General features: G+C 48.8%; 2 protein-coding genes across 6 annotated transcripts in view; one reads left to right on the top strand and one right to left on the bottom strand.

The window, feature by feature from the left end:
- Positions 1-7,573: 7,573 nt before the first annotated feature.
- GAS1 (growth arrest specific 1) lies at positions 7,574-10,744 on the bottom strand. Its single transcript, XM_084794522.1, has one exon. It carries the CDS (start codon positions 10,046-10,048, stop codon positions 8,900-8,902), a length of 1,149 nt encoding a protein of 382 aa, XP_084650648.1. The 5' UTR covers positions 10,049-10,744; the 3' UTR covers positions 7,574-8,899.
- A 1,521-nt stretch (positions 10,745-12,265) lies between these two features.
- LOC311604562 (uncharacterized protein) overlaps positions 12,266-17,413 on the top strand; it is a 186,497-nt gene continuing 181,349 nt past the window's right edge. For 4 of the 5 annotated variants that reach the window (XR_014781558.1, XR_014781559.1, XR_014781560.1 and 1 more), the window contains exon 1: positions 12,266-12,490. The gene's annotated coding sequence lies outside the window, so the exon portion shown is untranslated. Of the gene's footprint in view, positions 12,491-17,195; positions 17,336-17,413 lie in introns of all 5 variants that reach the window. The other variant, XR_014781562.1, reaches the window with a different exon arrangement.

The raw sequence follows: 17,413 nt of genomic DNA, 5'->3' as shown, positions 1-17,413 counted from the left end.
GCCCCGATTGCTGACTCACAATTTTGTGATCAGATAAACAATTAAAAACTGGTGGGATGAGTTTTGGCAGGACTATTGTGCAGCAGAGACCAGGTAATAAAAATCACTCATATCTTTTTCAGGAGCAGTTTTCAGAGCGCATGTGGGTAAGTGTTGGGGTTCTTATAGAAAGTGCTATTGAGTCACTTAAACTTGGCACACTGTTTTAAAAACTCTTAGAGCCTTCTTGCTTTTTACACTTTGAGAATTAGTGCGAGATCAGGGTGACAATCTCTAAACACTAAGCGACTTAGGTTGTATGTTTGCTAACGTATGCATCGAATAGCTGTAGCTGAGCTTTACTTATTATGTGTTTCATGTATTAAGCCTGTGTGAGTGCACAATACGAGTGTGTGAGTGAGATCTTAGGGTGCCATGACTCTTGTGTGGATCTGAGGACAGCACTGTGGAGTTGACTCTCTCCTTCTACCTTTATGTGGATTCCACGGATTGAACAACTATTCATACTGACTTAATGCTTAAATCATGGAGTGCATCTATGTGTTCAACACATGTATATAACATGCAGTAATGTTGGTCATCGTTGGCTATTATTTTTTAATAAACTTGTATTATCTTAGTCATTTTAGTTTTGCAAAGTTGGTAGTAGGCAAAACTGTTCTATATTATTATTGTTTGAATATTATTGTTATGATGAAGGATTTTTTTTGTTTTCCTTTTCTCTTTTTATTTGTATTCTTCTTTCATACATTACATCCCAACCCCAGCTTCTCCTTCCTCCACTCCTCCCAGTCCCCTCCCCCACCTTCCTTCTTCCTCACATCCACTCCTCCTCTGTTTCTTTAAAAAAAAAAAAAAGCAGACATCGCAGGGATATCAGCTGAACATGGCATAACAAGTTACAGTAAGACTAGGCACAAATCTTCATATAAAGACCGGACAAAGCAACCCAGTAGGAGGAGGAAAAGGGTCCCAAGAGTAAGCAAAAAAGTCAGAGACACCCATACCACACCTCCACTGTTGGGAGTCCCACAAGAACTTATATTCAGAGGACCTATCTCAGACCCCTACGGGGTCGGTGTTTGTTGCTTCAGTCTCTTTGAGCCCCTATGAGCCCTGCTTAGTTGACTCTGTGGGCTGTGTTTCCATGGTGTCCTCTCCCTCTTCGGTGGGTCCCCTGGCTCTGCTTGGTGTGCTTGGCTGTGGGTCTATACATCTGTTCCCATCGGTTGCCAGACGACATCTCTCTGATGCACCAATCTATGAGCATAGCAGAATATCCTTAGTAATTGCTTTATTCATTTTTTTTCTCAATCATGTTTTGGCTCTAGCCTGGATCTCTGGGCTGTCCAGCCTCTGGTTTTTGGATATCCAGGCAGTGTCAGGAATGGGCTCCCTCTCATGATGTGGGTCTCAGGTTGGACCAGTCATGGGTTGGCCACTACCACAAATTCTGCACCACCATGACCTCAGCAATGTAAATTGAAGGATTTGTGGCCGGGTTGATGTCCCAGTTCCACTGCTGGGAGCCAGGCTATAGAAGATGGCCAGTTGGGGCTCCATGTCACCCATTACTAGGAGTCTTCACTAGGGATGTGGATTCCAGGGAGTTTCTACTGCACTAGGGTTCTACATTGCTTCCCCCAGTACCCCCAATTCCAGTCATCTCTCCCAGTACTCTCTCCCCCCATCCCCTGCCTGATCCTTCCTGTTTCCATCCCCCACTCACCCCCAGTCAAGTCACAAAACTTACTCTGTTGCCCCTTCCAGTGGAGAGCCATGTATTCCCACTTTGAACCCTCCTTATTACTTAGCCTTTCTGGGCTTGTGGATTGTAGCATGTTTATCTTTTATTAACAGCTAACGTCTATCCATACCATGCTCGTCTCTCTGGGTCCATCTTACCTCACTCAGAATCGTCTTTTTCTCTGGCTATCCCGGAACTAAGCTGGCCTTGAACTCAGAGATCTGCCTGCCTCTGCCTGTGCTGGGATTAAAGGCGTTCATCTCCAGCACCCAGCCGAAGTAATTTCTATACTATGTTTATGTGTGGACATCCGGTGAGTCCATTCTGCTTGCTGAGCTACACGGATTGCATTGGGCCCCGAAGCAGCTTAGTGCCCAGGTCTCTTCCTGATGCTCCTTAGATCTTTTGTATTTTCCTCCTGCCTGGGTAGCTCTAGGCTCCTGGAAGGAAGGTTCGTCTTCACTGTCGCTTTGACTGGATTGAGCATCACCCAGGAGACACATGAGTGGTTGGCTTCTGAGGATGTTTCCAGAGAAGGAAAATGTAACCCGAAAGTAGCTGATGCCATCTTACAGGCTGAGGTCCCAGTCGGAAAAGCACCAGCATACGTCTCTCTCTGCATCCCAAGGACAGATGCGAAGTGACTGATGACTTCAAGCTCCTGCCTCCGGGGCTTCCTTGCCACGATAGACCATAAGTAGCTCGGCGAATCAGCAGTCAAAGCTGGCCCTTATCCCAAACAACCCCCTGTCAGGCTTCTGTCATGAACACCAGTCAAGTCTGATTCCAGTCTCATACTTCAGCTCCCTGCAGATGCCCCAGAACATCCTGACATTTCTCAAATTCCACTCACCCCACGCTCCCCCCACCAATGTCCCCCCTTAGAACTGAAGCTGTCTATCCACATCTCACCCAGAAGCCCAGGGTTGCTGTGCTGCCTCTGCCTCCTTTACACCCACATTGGGCCAGTCATAATGGCTTGAGTCTACCTTAATCCTCCCCTGATCTGTGTCCCCTGAGCCCTGTTCTCAGCTTCAGCTCTTTAAAAATCTTCATGTATTCTGTTAAAAAAAAAGCTGAACCCCTGTTCCCAGGCAGACTCAGTCAGAAACACCCTGTCTTGGACATTGTGAAAGGTAAAGCTGGTATCAGGCATGGCCTTCAAGGCTTCTATGCTGACGACAGCCTGCCATTCGAGTCTCACGTCTGCTACTTCCAGCATCATGCTTTGGTAACAAGTGGTCATACATATGTGTATATACATGGCACATATGTCATTCCTGTGCTTTGCCTGTATGTCATTTTCTTCTAGCTTTTCTTAAATGCAATGTAGAGCTCAGCCATCTTTTTTGTTGTGTGCTAAAATGATCTGCCCCCACATGGACTAAGGTGCTTAGTTTCCCTCAGTGCTATCTGTGAATTTTTCCAGACGCCCTTCTACCTGTTCAGCATTACAGACAAAAGTTTTAGTCAAAAAGAAAAGCCTCTCTCTCTCCCTCTCCCTCTCCCTCTCCCTCTCCCTCTCTCTCTCTCTCTCTCTCTCTCTCTCTCTCTCTCTCTGTCTCTCTCCTTCCCTCTCTCCTTTTCTCCTCCTCCTCTTCCTCCTTTTAGACAGGACCTCTCTATTACACAGCTCTGGCTGTCCTGTAACTCACTATGTAAACCAGGCTGGCCTTGAACTCACAGAGATCCATCCATCTCTGCCACCCCCTGAATGCAGGGACCAAAGGTGTGAGCCACCATGCCCTTCCGGAAAAGCTCTTTTCAAATCTTCTTGCAGAAAAATGCTCCAAGTAGGTGGAACTCTTTGATGAGGACGAAGTGATGGCCTAAAACCAACGATGCGGGGCACCGATGTAGTAAAAGAATTACATCTAAGAAAGTGTCTGATTGTGGGTGAAATACACATGAAGACTCACTTGTGGACTGTTACCCTCTCCCACTTTCAGGAACCAATACCCAGGATCTCACACACTTTAGGCACCTGAGTAAGGACACCTACTGATAACAAAAGATCACAAGGTGTCCACAGTGGAGAGTCTGGATGTAGATGCTACTGTTTTATCTTTGGTCACAGATGATGTCTTTGATGTAATTTTGTATATTCACCTGTGGCCAGACTTCAAATCCTTTCAGTTTCCTTAAAGAGACTCTGTTCAAGCTGTGCATGACAAATACACACACGAAAGAATCTTTGACCCATTTAAAAACCTGAACTCAACAACTATTGGAGAAATAGTCTTCTGGAAATGCCATGTCAGAGAGAGAGAGAGAGAGAGAGAGAGAGAGAGAGAGAGAGAGAGAGAGAGAAGGAGGTATCTAGTTCTATAGGGAGCTCAGGCACCCAAAATAAGAGGTGGAAACACTTCTGTTCTCAGCAGCCCTCTGGCTTCCCTGGGCACATTTTACGCAGGGTTTGGAGGTAGCCCTCCAAAATATGAGCTGAGCGCTTCCTCGGAAAGCAAATCTTTCCCACATCCTTCCCTGCAGTTCCTCTTTAAGAGGTGTCAGCGCGGCTGAAAGAATGAAGTGGCCGCACATTGTCTGGCCCCGCCATTATGTGCTCAACATTTCCATAACAAAGGTGCCACTCGACTTCTCCCCGATTAATGCAGCTCGAGGGCTCTTGTCGCCTTTAATAAAACATTGTTGAAATCATTTATTTAGAGCCCCTGGTTACTAGTGGGAGAATGACCATCTTTGTGCCAAAATATAGTGTATACAGTCCACTATTTTGTAGTAGATCATTGTGTTATTTACAAAATTGATTAAACGGGTGCCTTAGGGGGTATTGATGCTAACAGCGCATTACTTATGTCATTGGGATAGTCAAGGGTGAACTTTTGTCAACTCTCTTCCAGAAGCAATCTCTCAAACAGAATACAGTGATGTCCAACTTAACCGGCAGGCAGTGAGCCCCACTGGAAACTCTCCCTGGGGCCACACTGCTTGTGTAACCTGATGCTCTCTCACCATCCTCCCTGGAGTAGCTGGGGGAAAGCCAGGTCAACTGAGGAAGGACCCCTTGTTTCTTGGTGTAAGGGGTCATAAAACAATGATAGCATACTTTTCCTTCTGATGTTTTGGGGAAAAAAATACATGGACTCTGTGTTCTGGAGTGTTCACGGTGCTCCCTTAGTGCCCATACAGCAAAGCCCAGTTGGAAAGCTGAGAATTTGTTGGATGTTTCTGGAAGTTCTCATGGCAGGGTCTCCTGATTTTGGGTCCTGTGTAATGTTGGGATGAGAGAAAGGCAGGACCTTAGCGTCGGAAAAGGACCTGCTCTCCCCACTCCATGCCTTGTGGTCTCTCTTGCTTTCCCCCACTCTGTCCTTCTCCAGGCTACGGAGGGAGGGCTGCTGCTCTGTTCCACTTGGACAGCACTGGACCCCTGTGGTCCCCTTGAGACACCTGAGAGCCCAGTGGCCCCTTTACTATGTGGCACCTGGGGCCAGGAGCTGCTTCCATTCTTATAGGTGACTACAGGAGTCACCTATGGGGCGTCCGCTGAGGACACAAGTTCACTTCCCTAGGACCATTTTCCCATTTTACACATGGGGCTTTTGAATGTACATTGCTCTATATTGTTAAAAATCAACAGAGACCTTATGCTATGTCCATTGTGACCATACACAAAAGCCTTGCTGTGTGCTCGGGTGACCAGTGAAGCTGAACCTCTTTCTATTTACTGTATGGTCACTTCAGCTCAATGAACTGCCCCCCTTATTCTTGACCATTGTCCCACACTCCCTTAAACATTTGTCACTGAAGTGCCTCCAAAGACAAATGAACCTTCACAGAGAGTCACAACCTACCAACTGGGGAGATGGGAACAGCCTGGAGGACGGATTAGACATGAAATCCAAACCCTGCCTCTCATACGGTGGGGGTGGAGGGACTTCCTGGAAATTCTCCAGAAAAGCCGAAAAACTACCCTTTTCTCTCATTAATGGCACTTTCAGGCAACTCCAGGAGACATGTGAGCCTGCCAAATGTCCAGAATTCCAAAGCCCTCCCTGGAGACGTCCAGATATTGCAGATGTCAACATCTGTAAAAATCTTTTCTGTCTCGAAGCAGATGGCTGACCGTGGTATAAAGCCACTACACTCAGTCTTGAAGCCCACTGCCCTGGCTGTAAATCCACTGGATCCAGTGGATCCAGGCTAGAGAGGCAGGGGGACTCCAGGCTAGAGAGTGTCCTTGTTTAAGCAAGTGGGCCTTGGACCAATGTTCATTTTCATCAAGGTCCCTTTCTGGCCCAGGATGAGTTTTGATTTGTCCGAGAGGCAGATGCTTCTGACAGGCTCCTGTAAAGTCAGGTCATGAGCTTGCTGCAGCAGTTACTTGTTAGGCCTTTTCTGGTGTTGCCATTAACTTATTACTGGGAAAGACTGGGCTGTTTTCCTGTGACAAGGACAGCTTTTAGTGGAAACTATGTTAAAATAAGAGGGATGGAGATTTACATATATGTAAGCAAAAACACAGGCGTACTACTAATCTGTAGTCTTTTTGTTAAAAAGGAAAAAAGAAAGAAAGAAAGAAAGAAAGCTGATTTCCCTTACAAGCTCCAGCCTTTGTTTTAAAATTATGTTCACTGAACCGTCCAGGTGACCGAGGTCCAACCACACACCACTCTCCTGGGCTCCAGTTTGATAGGACAGCTCTCCGGGCTTTCTGGTACCATACACGTGGGAATCTTGGTTTTAGGGAACACCAAGAGGAGCTTGGATTTCCTCCCTGATAGCTGGGAAAAGAGAGAGAGGGGGGAAAAGCCTCAAAAGTAGGGGTGGGAGTAGGTGGGAGCACGTGGGAAAGGGTACAATTTGGTTAATTACTTTAGGCAGCAGAGAAGTCTAGTTGTTTTCTCAGCTCATGCTAATATCAAATAAAGAGACACTAGATCTTGGCTAATCTGTCGACCCCTCAGACAAAGTTTATTTGTGGTGACTTTTAAACTCCTGACTTGCCTTCCAATCACCGAGTTTAAAATGAAAAGCTTTAAATAAACACCAGGAATAGAAGATAAATAAACTTTTCCCCCCTTGCAAGTGCCTAGCTCGCAGAGGTTCAGACTCAAACCCCCAGAGGACAGAGTGCTCTCTTTTGTGTTAATGTTTAAAAGATTTTCCAATGCCGGAGTTTATTCCTACTGCAAACATTTCTATTTACAAGGTCAAGTGTATCAGCACTCGACACAGCTTAAGAGTGTAATTATTTATGTAAGGGCGTTTGAGTGTGCATCAGGAGCTTGGCGGAAGCCCAGCCTTCAACCCACTGTTCAACAGCTCCTCAGGACAATATTACCAGTCCTGGTGATTATTCCCCTCCACCGTGTGTTTACTTTTGCACGCCTCAATGTTTTGTAACAAAATTTTGGTTTTTTTTTTTTCTCACCAAAAGTGTGAAAATGGCTTTGAAGTATTGAGTCTCAGAGGCTTCCAAGACCTATTGGTAACAGATGTTATTGGTGTGTTTGATTGAATCAGAAGGCAGAGGGGACACTCCTGGGGGTCAGGAGCAAACGGGGTGGTGGTACAGGGTGGGTCTCCAAAGGAGGGGGAGGGCACCCTCACACAAGAGACAGTACTTTGTGAATTTTTTTCACAAATGGCAACAGCAGCAGAGGCCATTACAAATTGTTTTAGCTGCCTCACTTACAGACGTCTAATTGTTCATTAAATTAAAGGCAGCACTAGCTCACATTCTGTCTTGCACCGTACTTTAATTTCACTTGGTGTTTGATGGACTTCCAGTGCCCCCGCCACCCCCTCCCACCCAACTAACCACAGTGTAACTGTGGAGAGCAACTACTCCAGAGCCACCGATTAAACTTTACTGATGTGTGCATTTTTAATAAAAACAACCGAAAAATACACAAAGTCATAGTTTTTTTAAACATAGGATTTAAAAAAAAACGATGTCTATAAAAATACAATGTTTAAGGCAGTTGGAAATGCATATTATACATTTCTACAATGTCCATAAATTCTCTTGAAAATAAGAACGTTACTTCAAATCTGTAAAATACACTGTACATTTTAAAGACTGTTCTAAACAGGGCACACTTCAAAACGGACTGCAGGAGTGGATTCCTGGTGACCGGTGTATTCTATACATTTCTTGGATGGGGTCGATGTAACAATGATGCAGATTTAAAACTTTTAATTTCTTTTTAAAAATAAATTATTTTCTGAAGCATACAATTTATAAAAATTCTATATACAAAGTACAGCAACTGGTAAGAAACCCCAGTTTTAATACAGCTTATATACGACGTACCAGGGTGGAAGACCCCGATAGGGGCAGAGACGATATCCAACCTCTGCATATTCATACTTAGAATTTCTTGGTTTGGAAAAAAAAAAGGCAACAAAACAAATATCATAGAGGTTTTCCTAGATGGCAGTACCGAGCTTTAGGGTGAAAACTTGTATTGTTCAACGCCGTGGTAACTCTTTAGACCAGCGTTTTTTGGGCCCTTAATTCTAAGACACGTGGTGCTGAGGAATCAGAATGGTGGCAGTGAAATTAAATGTGAAGGGTTAAGGTTATAATGCTGGCGTAATTTCAGGGACCCCCAACAAGGCAATCTCGCCGGCTCCACACTTGGCGAATACTGGCTGCTCTACCAAGAGTACAGGAATGAATCGCTAAGAACTTTTCTATTTACTTACGATTGCTGTGTTTCTCAGTGGCCACAAGCAATTAAAGTCGTTACCAGTACCGTGTCCCCCCACGCCCCCAGAAAAAGTGTTTGAAAGCAAAACAAACAAACAAACAAACAAACAAAATCCCTGGCCTTTTTGCAAGCTTAATTCCTTCAACATCCCCTTCCCCCAGTCCCTTGGAGCTGAAAAGACCCCCACCGTTCAGCATTCTAACAGAGTCCAGGCCTCTTTGCTTTTTTGCAGGATGTCCTACTTTCTGCAGATTCGAGCCTGCAGTATATATAGACCAACTGGTATCTCTGCAGCCTGGAAACCGCTCAGAGGAGGGCCGAGCATGGTGGCTGCGGTTCGGGCTGGGCCCTGTCCAGCCGGGAAGAGTGTGGGTCAGTGTTCCGGACAATCTCCGGCCCCCGAGCCACAGGTGCCCCGCTCGGGAACCAGCCGCACCGCGCGCACCAGCTTTGAGCAGCCGCGGCCTAGGGTCTACAACAGTGGCCCGAGCAGCAGTAGCAGCAGCAGCAAACAGGCAAACGGTGTCCAGGCGCCTCGGGTTGTCCAGTGGCCCCCACTGCCGCTGCTGCTGCTCCTGCGCCCGGGCCCATGCGGCAGGTCCCCGCGGCCACCCGCCGCAGCAGCGCCGCCGCCCGGGCGAGCCAGGCCGTCGTCGTCGTCCAGAGGCTGCTCGCCGCCCGCCGCTCCAGCGCGCGGCTCGTCGTCATACTCTTCGTCGTAGTAGTCATCTAGGCCTCCGTCCGAGCCGCTGCTGCCCGGACCGTTGCCCGCGTCTGGGCCGAAACACAGGCGGGCCATGTTCTCCTTGACCGACTCGCAGATGGGCCGCTCCAGCCCGTCACACACGCAGTCGTTAAGCAGCGCCGCCTTGGGCACGGCCAGCATGTCCTCGATGACCGCCCGGCACTCGTCCGTGCAGCGCAGCCCGTTGAAAAGCTTGCCGCAGTAGGCTAGGTAGCGGCTGAGCGCCAGGTTGCAGCGGCTGTCGCGGTCGCAGCGCCGCCGGGCCTCAGTGCAGCCCATGACCGAGCCTGCTCCCGCTCCCGGGCCCAAGCCGCTGGTGCGCGGAAGACAGGGCTCGATGGCACGCTTGGTGGACCGGCAGTGTTCGTCCTGCGCGCAGTCGCAGTCCTCCAGCGCGGGCCCGCGGCGCGTGTGGTTGAGCTGGATGAGCGCCGAGATGCAGTGGCTCGGGCAGCGCCAGCGCGGCGAGAAGGACGCGGCCGAGGAGGGGAAGGCGCCGGCGGGTCCCGCAGCGTCAGCCCCGCCGCGCTGCGCCAGCACGGGTGCACACGCCTCGGCGTACTGGCTGTAGGCGTAGCTGCAGTCGGGCTCGCCCTGACACTGCAGCAGTGCCTGCCAGCAGATGAGGCGGCGGCCGTGCGCCAGCCCCGAGCCCCGCGGCGCCGAGACCAGCAGCTGCAGCAGCGCCATCAGGCACAGCAAGGCGCCAGGCAAGGTCCCGGTGCGGGCCCCGCCGCCGCCCAGCAGCGCGGCTAGCATCACGGGCAGCAGCGGCCGCCCGACGCGGTGCGGAGCGGAGATGAGGCGCGGGCGGCCGGGCCTCTGGAAAAGTTTGTCTGAGTTCCGCGCAGTTCTGGCATGGGCGTCCTCATCCATCCATGCCGGCGGCCGGGCGGCTGGTCAAGGCGGGTGTTTGCTCCGGCACCGCGGCCGGGGCTCCCTGAGAGGCGAGGCGATTCGGGTCCGGCTCAGGTCAGCGACTGGAGACGCTCAGTGCCGCCCCGGTGGGACGCGGCTAGTCTGCAGGAGCGCGCGGCGCCCGGGTTGCATGGTGCTAGGCGCCTGCAGACCGTCCCGGGCTCAGCGGCGCGTAGCACTTCTCAGCTCTGGCATCCCGCCTTCCCGCGGCCAGGACGCTCGGTCCCCTCCCCCTCTGCCCTGGCCTGGGCCGCGCTCCGGGAAGTTCTGGGCGTCAGGCGCAGAGAGGACCCCGAAACTTGGAGCTGCAGCCCTGCTCGGAGACCCGGAGCCTAGGGAACGGATCCGCGGAGCTCGGCTGCGGACTTGCTCGCGGCAAGGCTTTAAATACAAAAGTGGGCCGGGAGCCCCCGTGTGGTGCCGCGGCGCCCCCTCATTATGCATGCATAGAAAAGCAAACAAACAAAAACATTAGCAACGCTCCTCCGACTCGCCTAGCCTCAGCCCCGCGCACTCCAGGCTTGCCCGCTTTCTCCTTTCTCCACTCTCCGGCGCCCTTTGCTCGGCCCCCTTCCCTGTCTTTGCGCGCTGCTATTGGTCCAGCCTGTTGTTGTTGAAACTTTTTTTTCTTTCTTTCTTTTTCCTTCTTTCTTTCTTTCTTTTTTTTTTTTTTTTTACGAGCCGCTAGAGTGGGGTTGCAGAGTGGGGGAGGGCGATGGGCAGCTCACATTCAGGCATTCAGGGCTTGAAAGGGACGGCTTAGGGAGCCTGACACAGGCCCAGCTCCTCCCACTCTTCAGGAGGCTGGGATACCGAACCCCAGCTCGCGCACAGAGCCAGCGGGCAGGGCTTAGGGCCAGCTGCCTGCATCCGGCTCAGCCACCGGCCTTTTTGTTCGCTTCTCCCGCCCCCTTTTTGTTTGGGGGGGGGCACTTTTTTATTAATTCTTACTGATCCCCCATTTTTGCATTCAAGAGAGTTCGAAAGTCTTTTTAATTTTCAGGCTCCCGGTCTTTGAGTTCTGATCACCTTGGGGGGTATAGCGAAGCGAGGGAGTCCTGAAATTTTAATATGAGACTTTAGAAACTTAGAAACAGAAGGCGCGCGCGGGCACACGCTCTCTCGCTCTTTCGCTCTCTCGCTCTCTCTCTCGCTCTCTTACTCTCTTACACACACGCACACGTACACACGCGCAACCACCATGACCTCGACCACTACCACAACCACCACACAAGAATACTTTGCACCAATTCTAGGCTCCCGTTTCCTACAGGTAAAAGCCCTTGCACTGGCCGTTGTTTTTAAACTGTAAGAAACCCAAAAGAACTGAATCCATTTCTTAACTCACGATTATAACACGGACAGCAATGACAAATCGTAACATTAAAAACACTGAGAATGCTGAGCGCTACTACCAGGATGCAAGCACAGCACAGAGGACGGAGGTAAACCTACCCACTACAAGTTGGAAAGTTTAAGTTTCAGTTCCTCACTCTTTAAAGCGAAGCCGCTGGCGGAGCTGGCTCTGCAATCTCAGCAGGACTCTCACGAGCTGCCTTAACTGTGGCGCAACGCAGCCTTTGGCCACTAGAGGCACCGCCAGTCTGCGCCCTGTCAAAAACTGGCGCTTTCTCCCTCCCCTTTCCGTGGTGAGACTATTAACTTCATCTGTCACAAATTTTAAGGCTAAATCGCTGCTGAAGCAAAGAGAGTCCCAGCTGCAGCGCGACCAGAAAACGGACTGTCTACCTCTCCAAAGAGTCAAGGGAATTTGAGAGGGCCAAAGTGAGGGCTAGAAGGCAAGACCCAGGCTGAGGAAACCAACTGTGCCCCCTGCGAGCACCTCAAACCCTGAGCCAGACCGAGCTGCGCCCAGCCACCACGCTCTGAGTTTAGTAGCAGAAAACAAATCTATCCTTAAAAACTGGCCTGGCATGGTGCAGGAAGCACGTTTGCCCCAGGCAGACGCAGGAGGGTCTCTGCAAGTTCAAGGCCAGCTGGCTCCATCTCGTGAGTTCCAGGCCCCAGCCCTGGGATGCATCTTCACCTTTGTGTTTGTTCTGGCAGGAGGATCATCTGGGACCCTGTGTTCAGATCTGGAGTCCAGGCTTCCGGAGTCTCTGACAGCTAAAACCCTGGAGAGCCTGAAAAATCTGCATTTCCAACAAGGTTTAAGGGAGTGGAGTAGGGGTAGGGCACTGCTTAGCTGATTATTGGGAACATGTTCTGACTGTCTCTGTTCTAGAGGTTATATATAAATGGGTCATCTTCACTGGTCACCTGACTGGTCACGTGGGTCCATCTTAGCCTTGACACAGGGTCTCAGTGGGAGTTTAGGGAGGCCAAGCCCTCTGCTCATCCTGAAGACATCTCTACGGACTCATGGCCTGGACATGGAAGGTGAAGGGGCGTGGCAGCCACAGCAGGCTGCACTTTTCCTATCTTTTGTTTTGTTTTGGTTTTTTTTGTTGTTTGTTTTTTAAAAATATGTATTATGTATACAGTGCTCTGCCTGCATGTACAACTACAGTCCAGAAGAGGGCATAGGATCACATTGTAGATGGTTGTGAACCACCGTGTGGTTCCTGGGAATTGAACTCAGGACCTCTGGAAGAGCCGACAAACCGCTGAGCCATCTCTACAGCCCCTACTTTTCCTATCTTATACACAGACCTTTCTGGGTCCCAGGGTCCCACGAATTAAGGACACTATGTCTGTGAATATTTCCACACCCCCCACCCACTTCCTCCCTCCACTTCTGAAGTCCACCTGTCATCTGACTCCCCAAGGGCACCTAGGACAGAGTCTCTCTTTGCCTACCGATGGGGTCTCAGCTAGCCTATTGATGGGACAGCCTCCCTAGGCCTGACCACCCGCTTTCTCAACATGCAGTTTTGGTTCTTGTAGGCTGGTCTCTGGGCCCCACTGCTCTCCTGTTGCCCATTTCACTGCCTGCTCCCTACCCTTTTCCTATTTCTCTTCTAATGGTTTTCTCAAGGCATTTTTTTCTTTTTTGCATTTTATTTATTTTATGTGTATGTGTGTACCACGTAATGTAGTACTTGCAGAGGCCAGAAGAGGGCTTCAGATGCGCTGGAACTAGAGGTAGTTGTAAGGTATGGGTGCTGGGAACTGAACCTGGGTCTTCTACAAGAGTAGCCTGTGCTCTTAACTGTTGAGCCCAAACTTATTTTGTATATGTAGTGACTCTGTGTATGTATATGTGTCTGTGTGTTTGTGTATCTGTGTGTCTGTGTGGTGTTAGTTTGAACGAGAATAGCTCCCATAGGTTCATGTATTTGAGTGGTAGATTCCTAGATGGTAGACCTGGTTTGGGAAGGATTAGGAGGTGTGGCCTTGGAGAAGGTATGTCACTGGGAGTGGATGTTGAGGTTTCAAAAGCTCCCACCAGGTTTGGTGGTCTTGCTGTTTGCCACCTGGTTGTTGTCTCAACATGTAAGTGTTCAGCCACTGCCTGGCCCCATGTTGGCCTGCCTGATGCCACAGTCTCCACAGTGATGGTCATGGACTCACCCTCTGAAACTGTAAGCCCCCAATTAATGCTTTACTTATTTTTTTTTTATAAGTTGCCTTGGTCGTGGTGTCTCTCCATAGCAGTAGAAAGAAAGATAGCTAAGCCAGTGGGTGTCTCTGCACATGTGTGCACATGCATGTGGAGGCCACAGCCTGGTGTCTGCACTCATGCTTGTTGACGCTTCTACCTTGTTCCCTGAGGCAGGGTCCCTCAGACAAACCCAGAGCCTGAAGATACAGGTACATCTTAGTTACTGGTCTAGTGCTGTGATGAAATACCATGACCAAGGCAACTTATAAAAGGAAGCATTTAATTAGGGGCCTTGTTTACAGTTTCTGAGAATTTTGGTCCACAATCATTATGGTGGGGAACATGGTGGCAGACAGAGAGAGACAGAGACAGAGGCAGAGGCAGAGGCAGAGGCACAGACACAGACACAGACACAGATAGAAAGTACAAAGTGTCTGCATTATATAGTGAACCTCAGCCCCCACCCCCACTCTGCCCCACCCCGGGTTGGAAAGTTCAGGGTTAGGGCAGGATAGGCCAGCCACACCCTGTACAGATAGGGACTAAGGGATGCTGGGAGAAACTGGAGGCCAGGTCTGTTTTGTCACATTGAATAGGCACCTCAGCCACTCATCTCAGGTCTCAAACCCAACAATAGTACCTGTGAGGGTAAGCTAGGGTCATAGCCATATCTAATGGGAACAGCAGACAGTCATAAAGCCAGCACAGCTGTTTGAGAAAGATCCAGCAAATCTGAGCCGAGTGGTGCAGTTGCTGTGGTGCAGTCTCTCACTTTTTGCCCTTGATCTCCATGTGTTGCATGCGGCAGCAGAGGGGGGACGGAGGGGGCTTTTATTATTTATATAACTTGGGGATAGTGGATTGATATAAATTTTCTTGTGAATCATTAATACCTTTCCCAAGAATACTGCTTCTAAGCTTCCCCAAGAATGTCCCGACCATAACACCCCTCCTGCTTTTAGGGAGATGTCCTTATCTGGCCCTACTTGAAGGTCTTCCTTACACCCTGGGGGTTGGGACTCAAGTAAATATTCTAGATACCTTCTTATGAGGCTCTGACTCAAAGATCCTCTTAGCACACCTGCCCCTGCGCTTACTCAGGAACAATCAGGAACAAGATAATTAAAGCAAAGTAAACTTAAAATGGTAAACAAGATTTGGGGGCTAGAGAAGTTAGCAGCAGATTAAATTGAAAGCTTCTTCCTACAACTGATGGACAAAGTACAGTGTAGATAAATGATAAAAGAATGAAGTATTAAGACCTCTCTCTCTCTCTCTCTCTCTCTCTCTCTCTCTCTCCCCCCACACACCTCTCTTTTAGAAGAGTTATCTTGTGCAGGGTCACTGTGGTGTCATATAACCAAGGAACAAAAGAATACCAAGATTAGACATATAAATAAATTTTACAGATATATAAAATATAAGTGGAGATTGAATAATAACTGCAGCAGCTTTGGCCTGAAAACTCTTCCTGGGCCTAATGACAATCAGTACTCTGACTATTAAAAGTTGACAATACACTGCTTGGGACACGGCAATCTGCTCAGACTGGCTTGGAGATTTTCTTTCTTTCTACTGTCCTTGAAATGACAAGAGCTACCAGCCTGAAAACAGGCTGTCATGCTTTGGCAAAATGTGCCCTTGAGACTGCAGTCTTATTAAGAATTGGGGGTTACGGGTTGATGAGGGAAAATGATTGTAAAAGATAATTCTGTTCTGTCATAGTTTACCAATGATGACTAAACTTATGACCAAGAGGAAGTTAAAACACGTGTTCAGGGACAAAAATGATCTGACATATGTTTTGGGACAACACGCATCTATCCCTGCCTACTGAATTCTGTGCAGATAAAGAAGCGGTCTGATTGCCAGTCAGTCAGGCTGCAAATCTCCCCCCCCCACTCCCCATCCTTGTGCCTGATACATTTCTCTCCGAAGACTCTTATATTCACCTTTCTTCAGGCCTTGTCCTCGCCCAGGGCTGGATCCCAACAGGCTAAGACACTCATGAAGACCCTATCTCAAAAGCAATAACAAGGGAACAAAGAAGTCTTAGTGGATATTTATGGTTTAAATCTTAAACAGACTCTTGTTCTATAGCTAGTGGCTCTGTGCTGTGAGATGACAAGTCCACTAGGAGATGGGGCCAAGGACACTAGGGGCAGCCTTTAAAGGTCATACAAAGCCCAGGGCCTGGTCCCAGGTCATCTCTGTCTGCATCCTGGAACATGGAAGAAGTGGGTGCTAAGGGCTGAGTGTGTCCTGACGGTACTCTTAGTCTGAAACCCAGTCCCGGTGTCATGTACTGGCAGCTGAGGCCATTGGGAGCAATCAGGTTTAGCTGAAGTTGTGAGGTTGTGTGGGTCAGCTTGTCATGACCATAACAAACTACTGGATGAATCTCCCGAAAGACAGAAGAGGTTCCCTTGGCTCACGGAGTTTGAGGTTTGGTGTCCTTGCTGATGTTGCGCCTGTGGCTTTGTATGGAGAACATGTCCTAGAGCCATTCAGTTCTTGTTCAAAAAGAGAGTGAGAGTAAAGGGGGACATTCAAGGACACTCTCCCAGTGGCTGGAAGAATTCCCAGTAGGCCCTACTCCTGGAATTTTCCACTGTCTCCCAATGGCACCAAGCCACCTGTCTTAGGGCTTTATTGCTGTGAAGAGACAACTGTGACTATGGCAACTCTTAAAAAGAACGTTTTTACTGGGGCTGGATTACAGTTTCAAAGGTTTAGTTCATTATCATCAAGGTGTGAGCCATGGCAGCATGAGACCTAAAGGCAGCCCCTACACTGACACACTTCCTCCAACAAGGCCACACCTTCCAGTAGTGCCCCTCCCCTTGACCAAGCCTTCAAACACATGAGTGTATGGGGGCCATTCCTGTTCAAACCACCACACTGTCAAACTGTAGAGTGACCCTTTTATCACCTATGCTTTTGGGAAAATTCTAGATCCAGGCCATGGCAATAATGAAGCCTTCTTAAAGGGGTGAGGTAGAAGGCTCTCTCCCATGTGACTGCACAGCACAGAGGCAGCCATCAGAGATCCCCAAAACCCAGTCTGGCAGGCAAGCCTCTGGCCTTGAATTTTAACTGTGATATGTGAGTGTTTCTGTTACACTTACAACATAGGTGCCAGAGACCTATTGAGTTAAAAGCTCTCATGGAGTTATAGAAAAATAACAGAATAGAAGATTCCACAGAGGGTGTGACCTCATGCTGTCAACAAAGACATGGATGCTAGTGCTGAGCAGGGGCCCCAGATGTGGATCCCCCAAACATTGCTGGTGATTGAGGAATGCCTCTAAAATGTTCAATGCTTATGCAGCCATTCCTGAGAGTCTTTTTGACAGTAACAGCTGGAAGAACCACCACAAATGCTCAGGACAGTGTGCACACCCCAGACCCAGTGAGAGGAAGGGTGCTTGTTCGTCTGAGGACCTGTGTACTTCCATATTGATTTGAGTTTAATAACAAAATTGGGTGCTTTTGTTTTTGCATGTATTATTGCATTCTATATAATAGAAGTTTTTCCAGTTTTGTTGTTAGGAGTGCTTCTGTGACAGATGAAAAGACATAATCTAGTCTGGCCCCCAAGACAACCTGAGGAATACGGAGCTGCCTTCTCTTCTAAGCACAGAAGGAATTGATGCTTGTGATTTTCTCTGGTTTGAAGAGTAAGTTGTTGTGTCCAAGAACTTAAGGATTTGGCACCATGTTATAAAAGGAATTAATTATTATATTAACTTTAATTA

This window comes from Acomys minous, assembly GCF_964271855.1.
Source record: "Acomys minous genome assembly, chromosome: 9".
Lineage (NCBI taxonomy): Eukaryota > Metazoa > Chordata > Mammalia > Rodentia > Muridae > Acomys > Acomys minous.
Note: the sequence above shows the minus strand (reverse complement) of the source record. Positions and strands in the feature narration are given on the sequence as shown.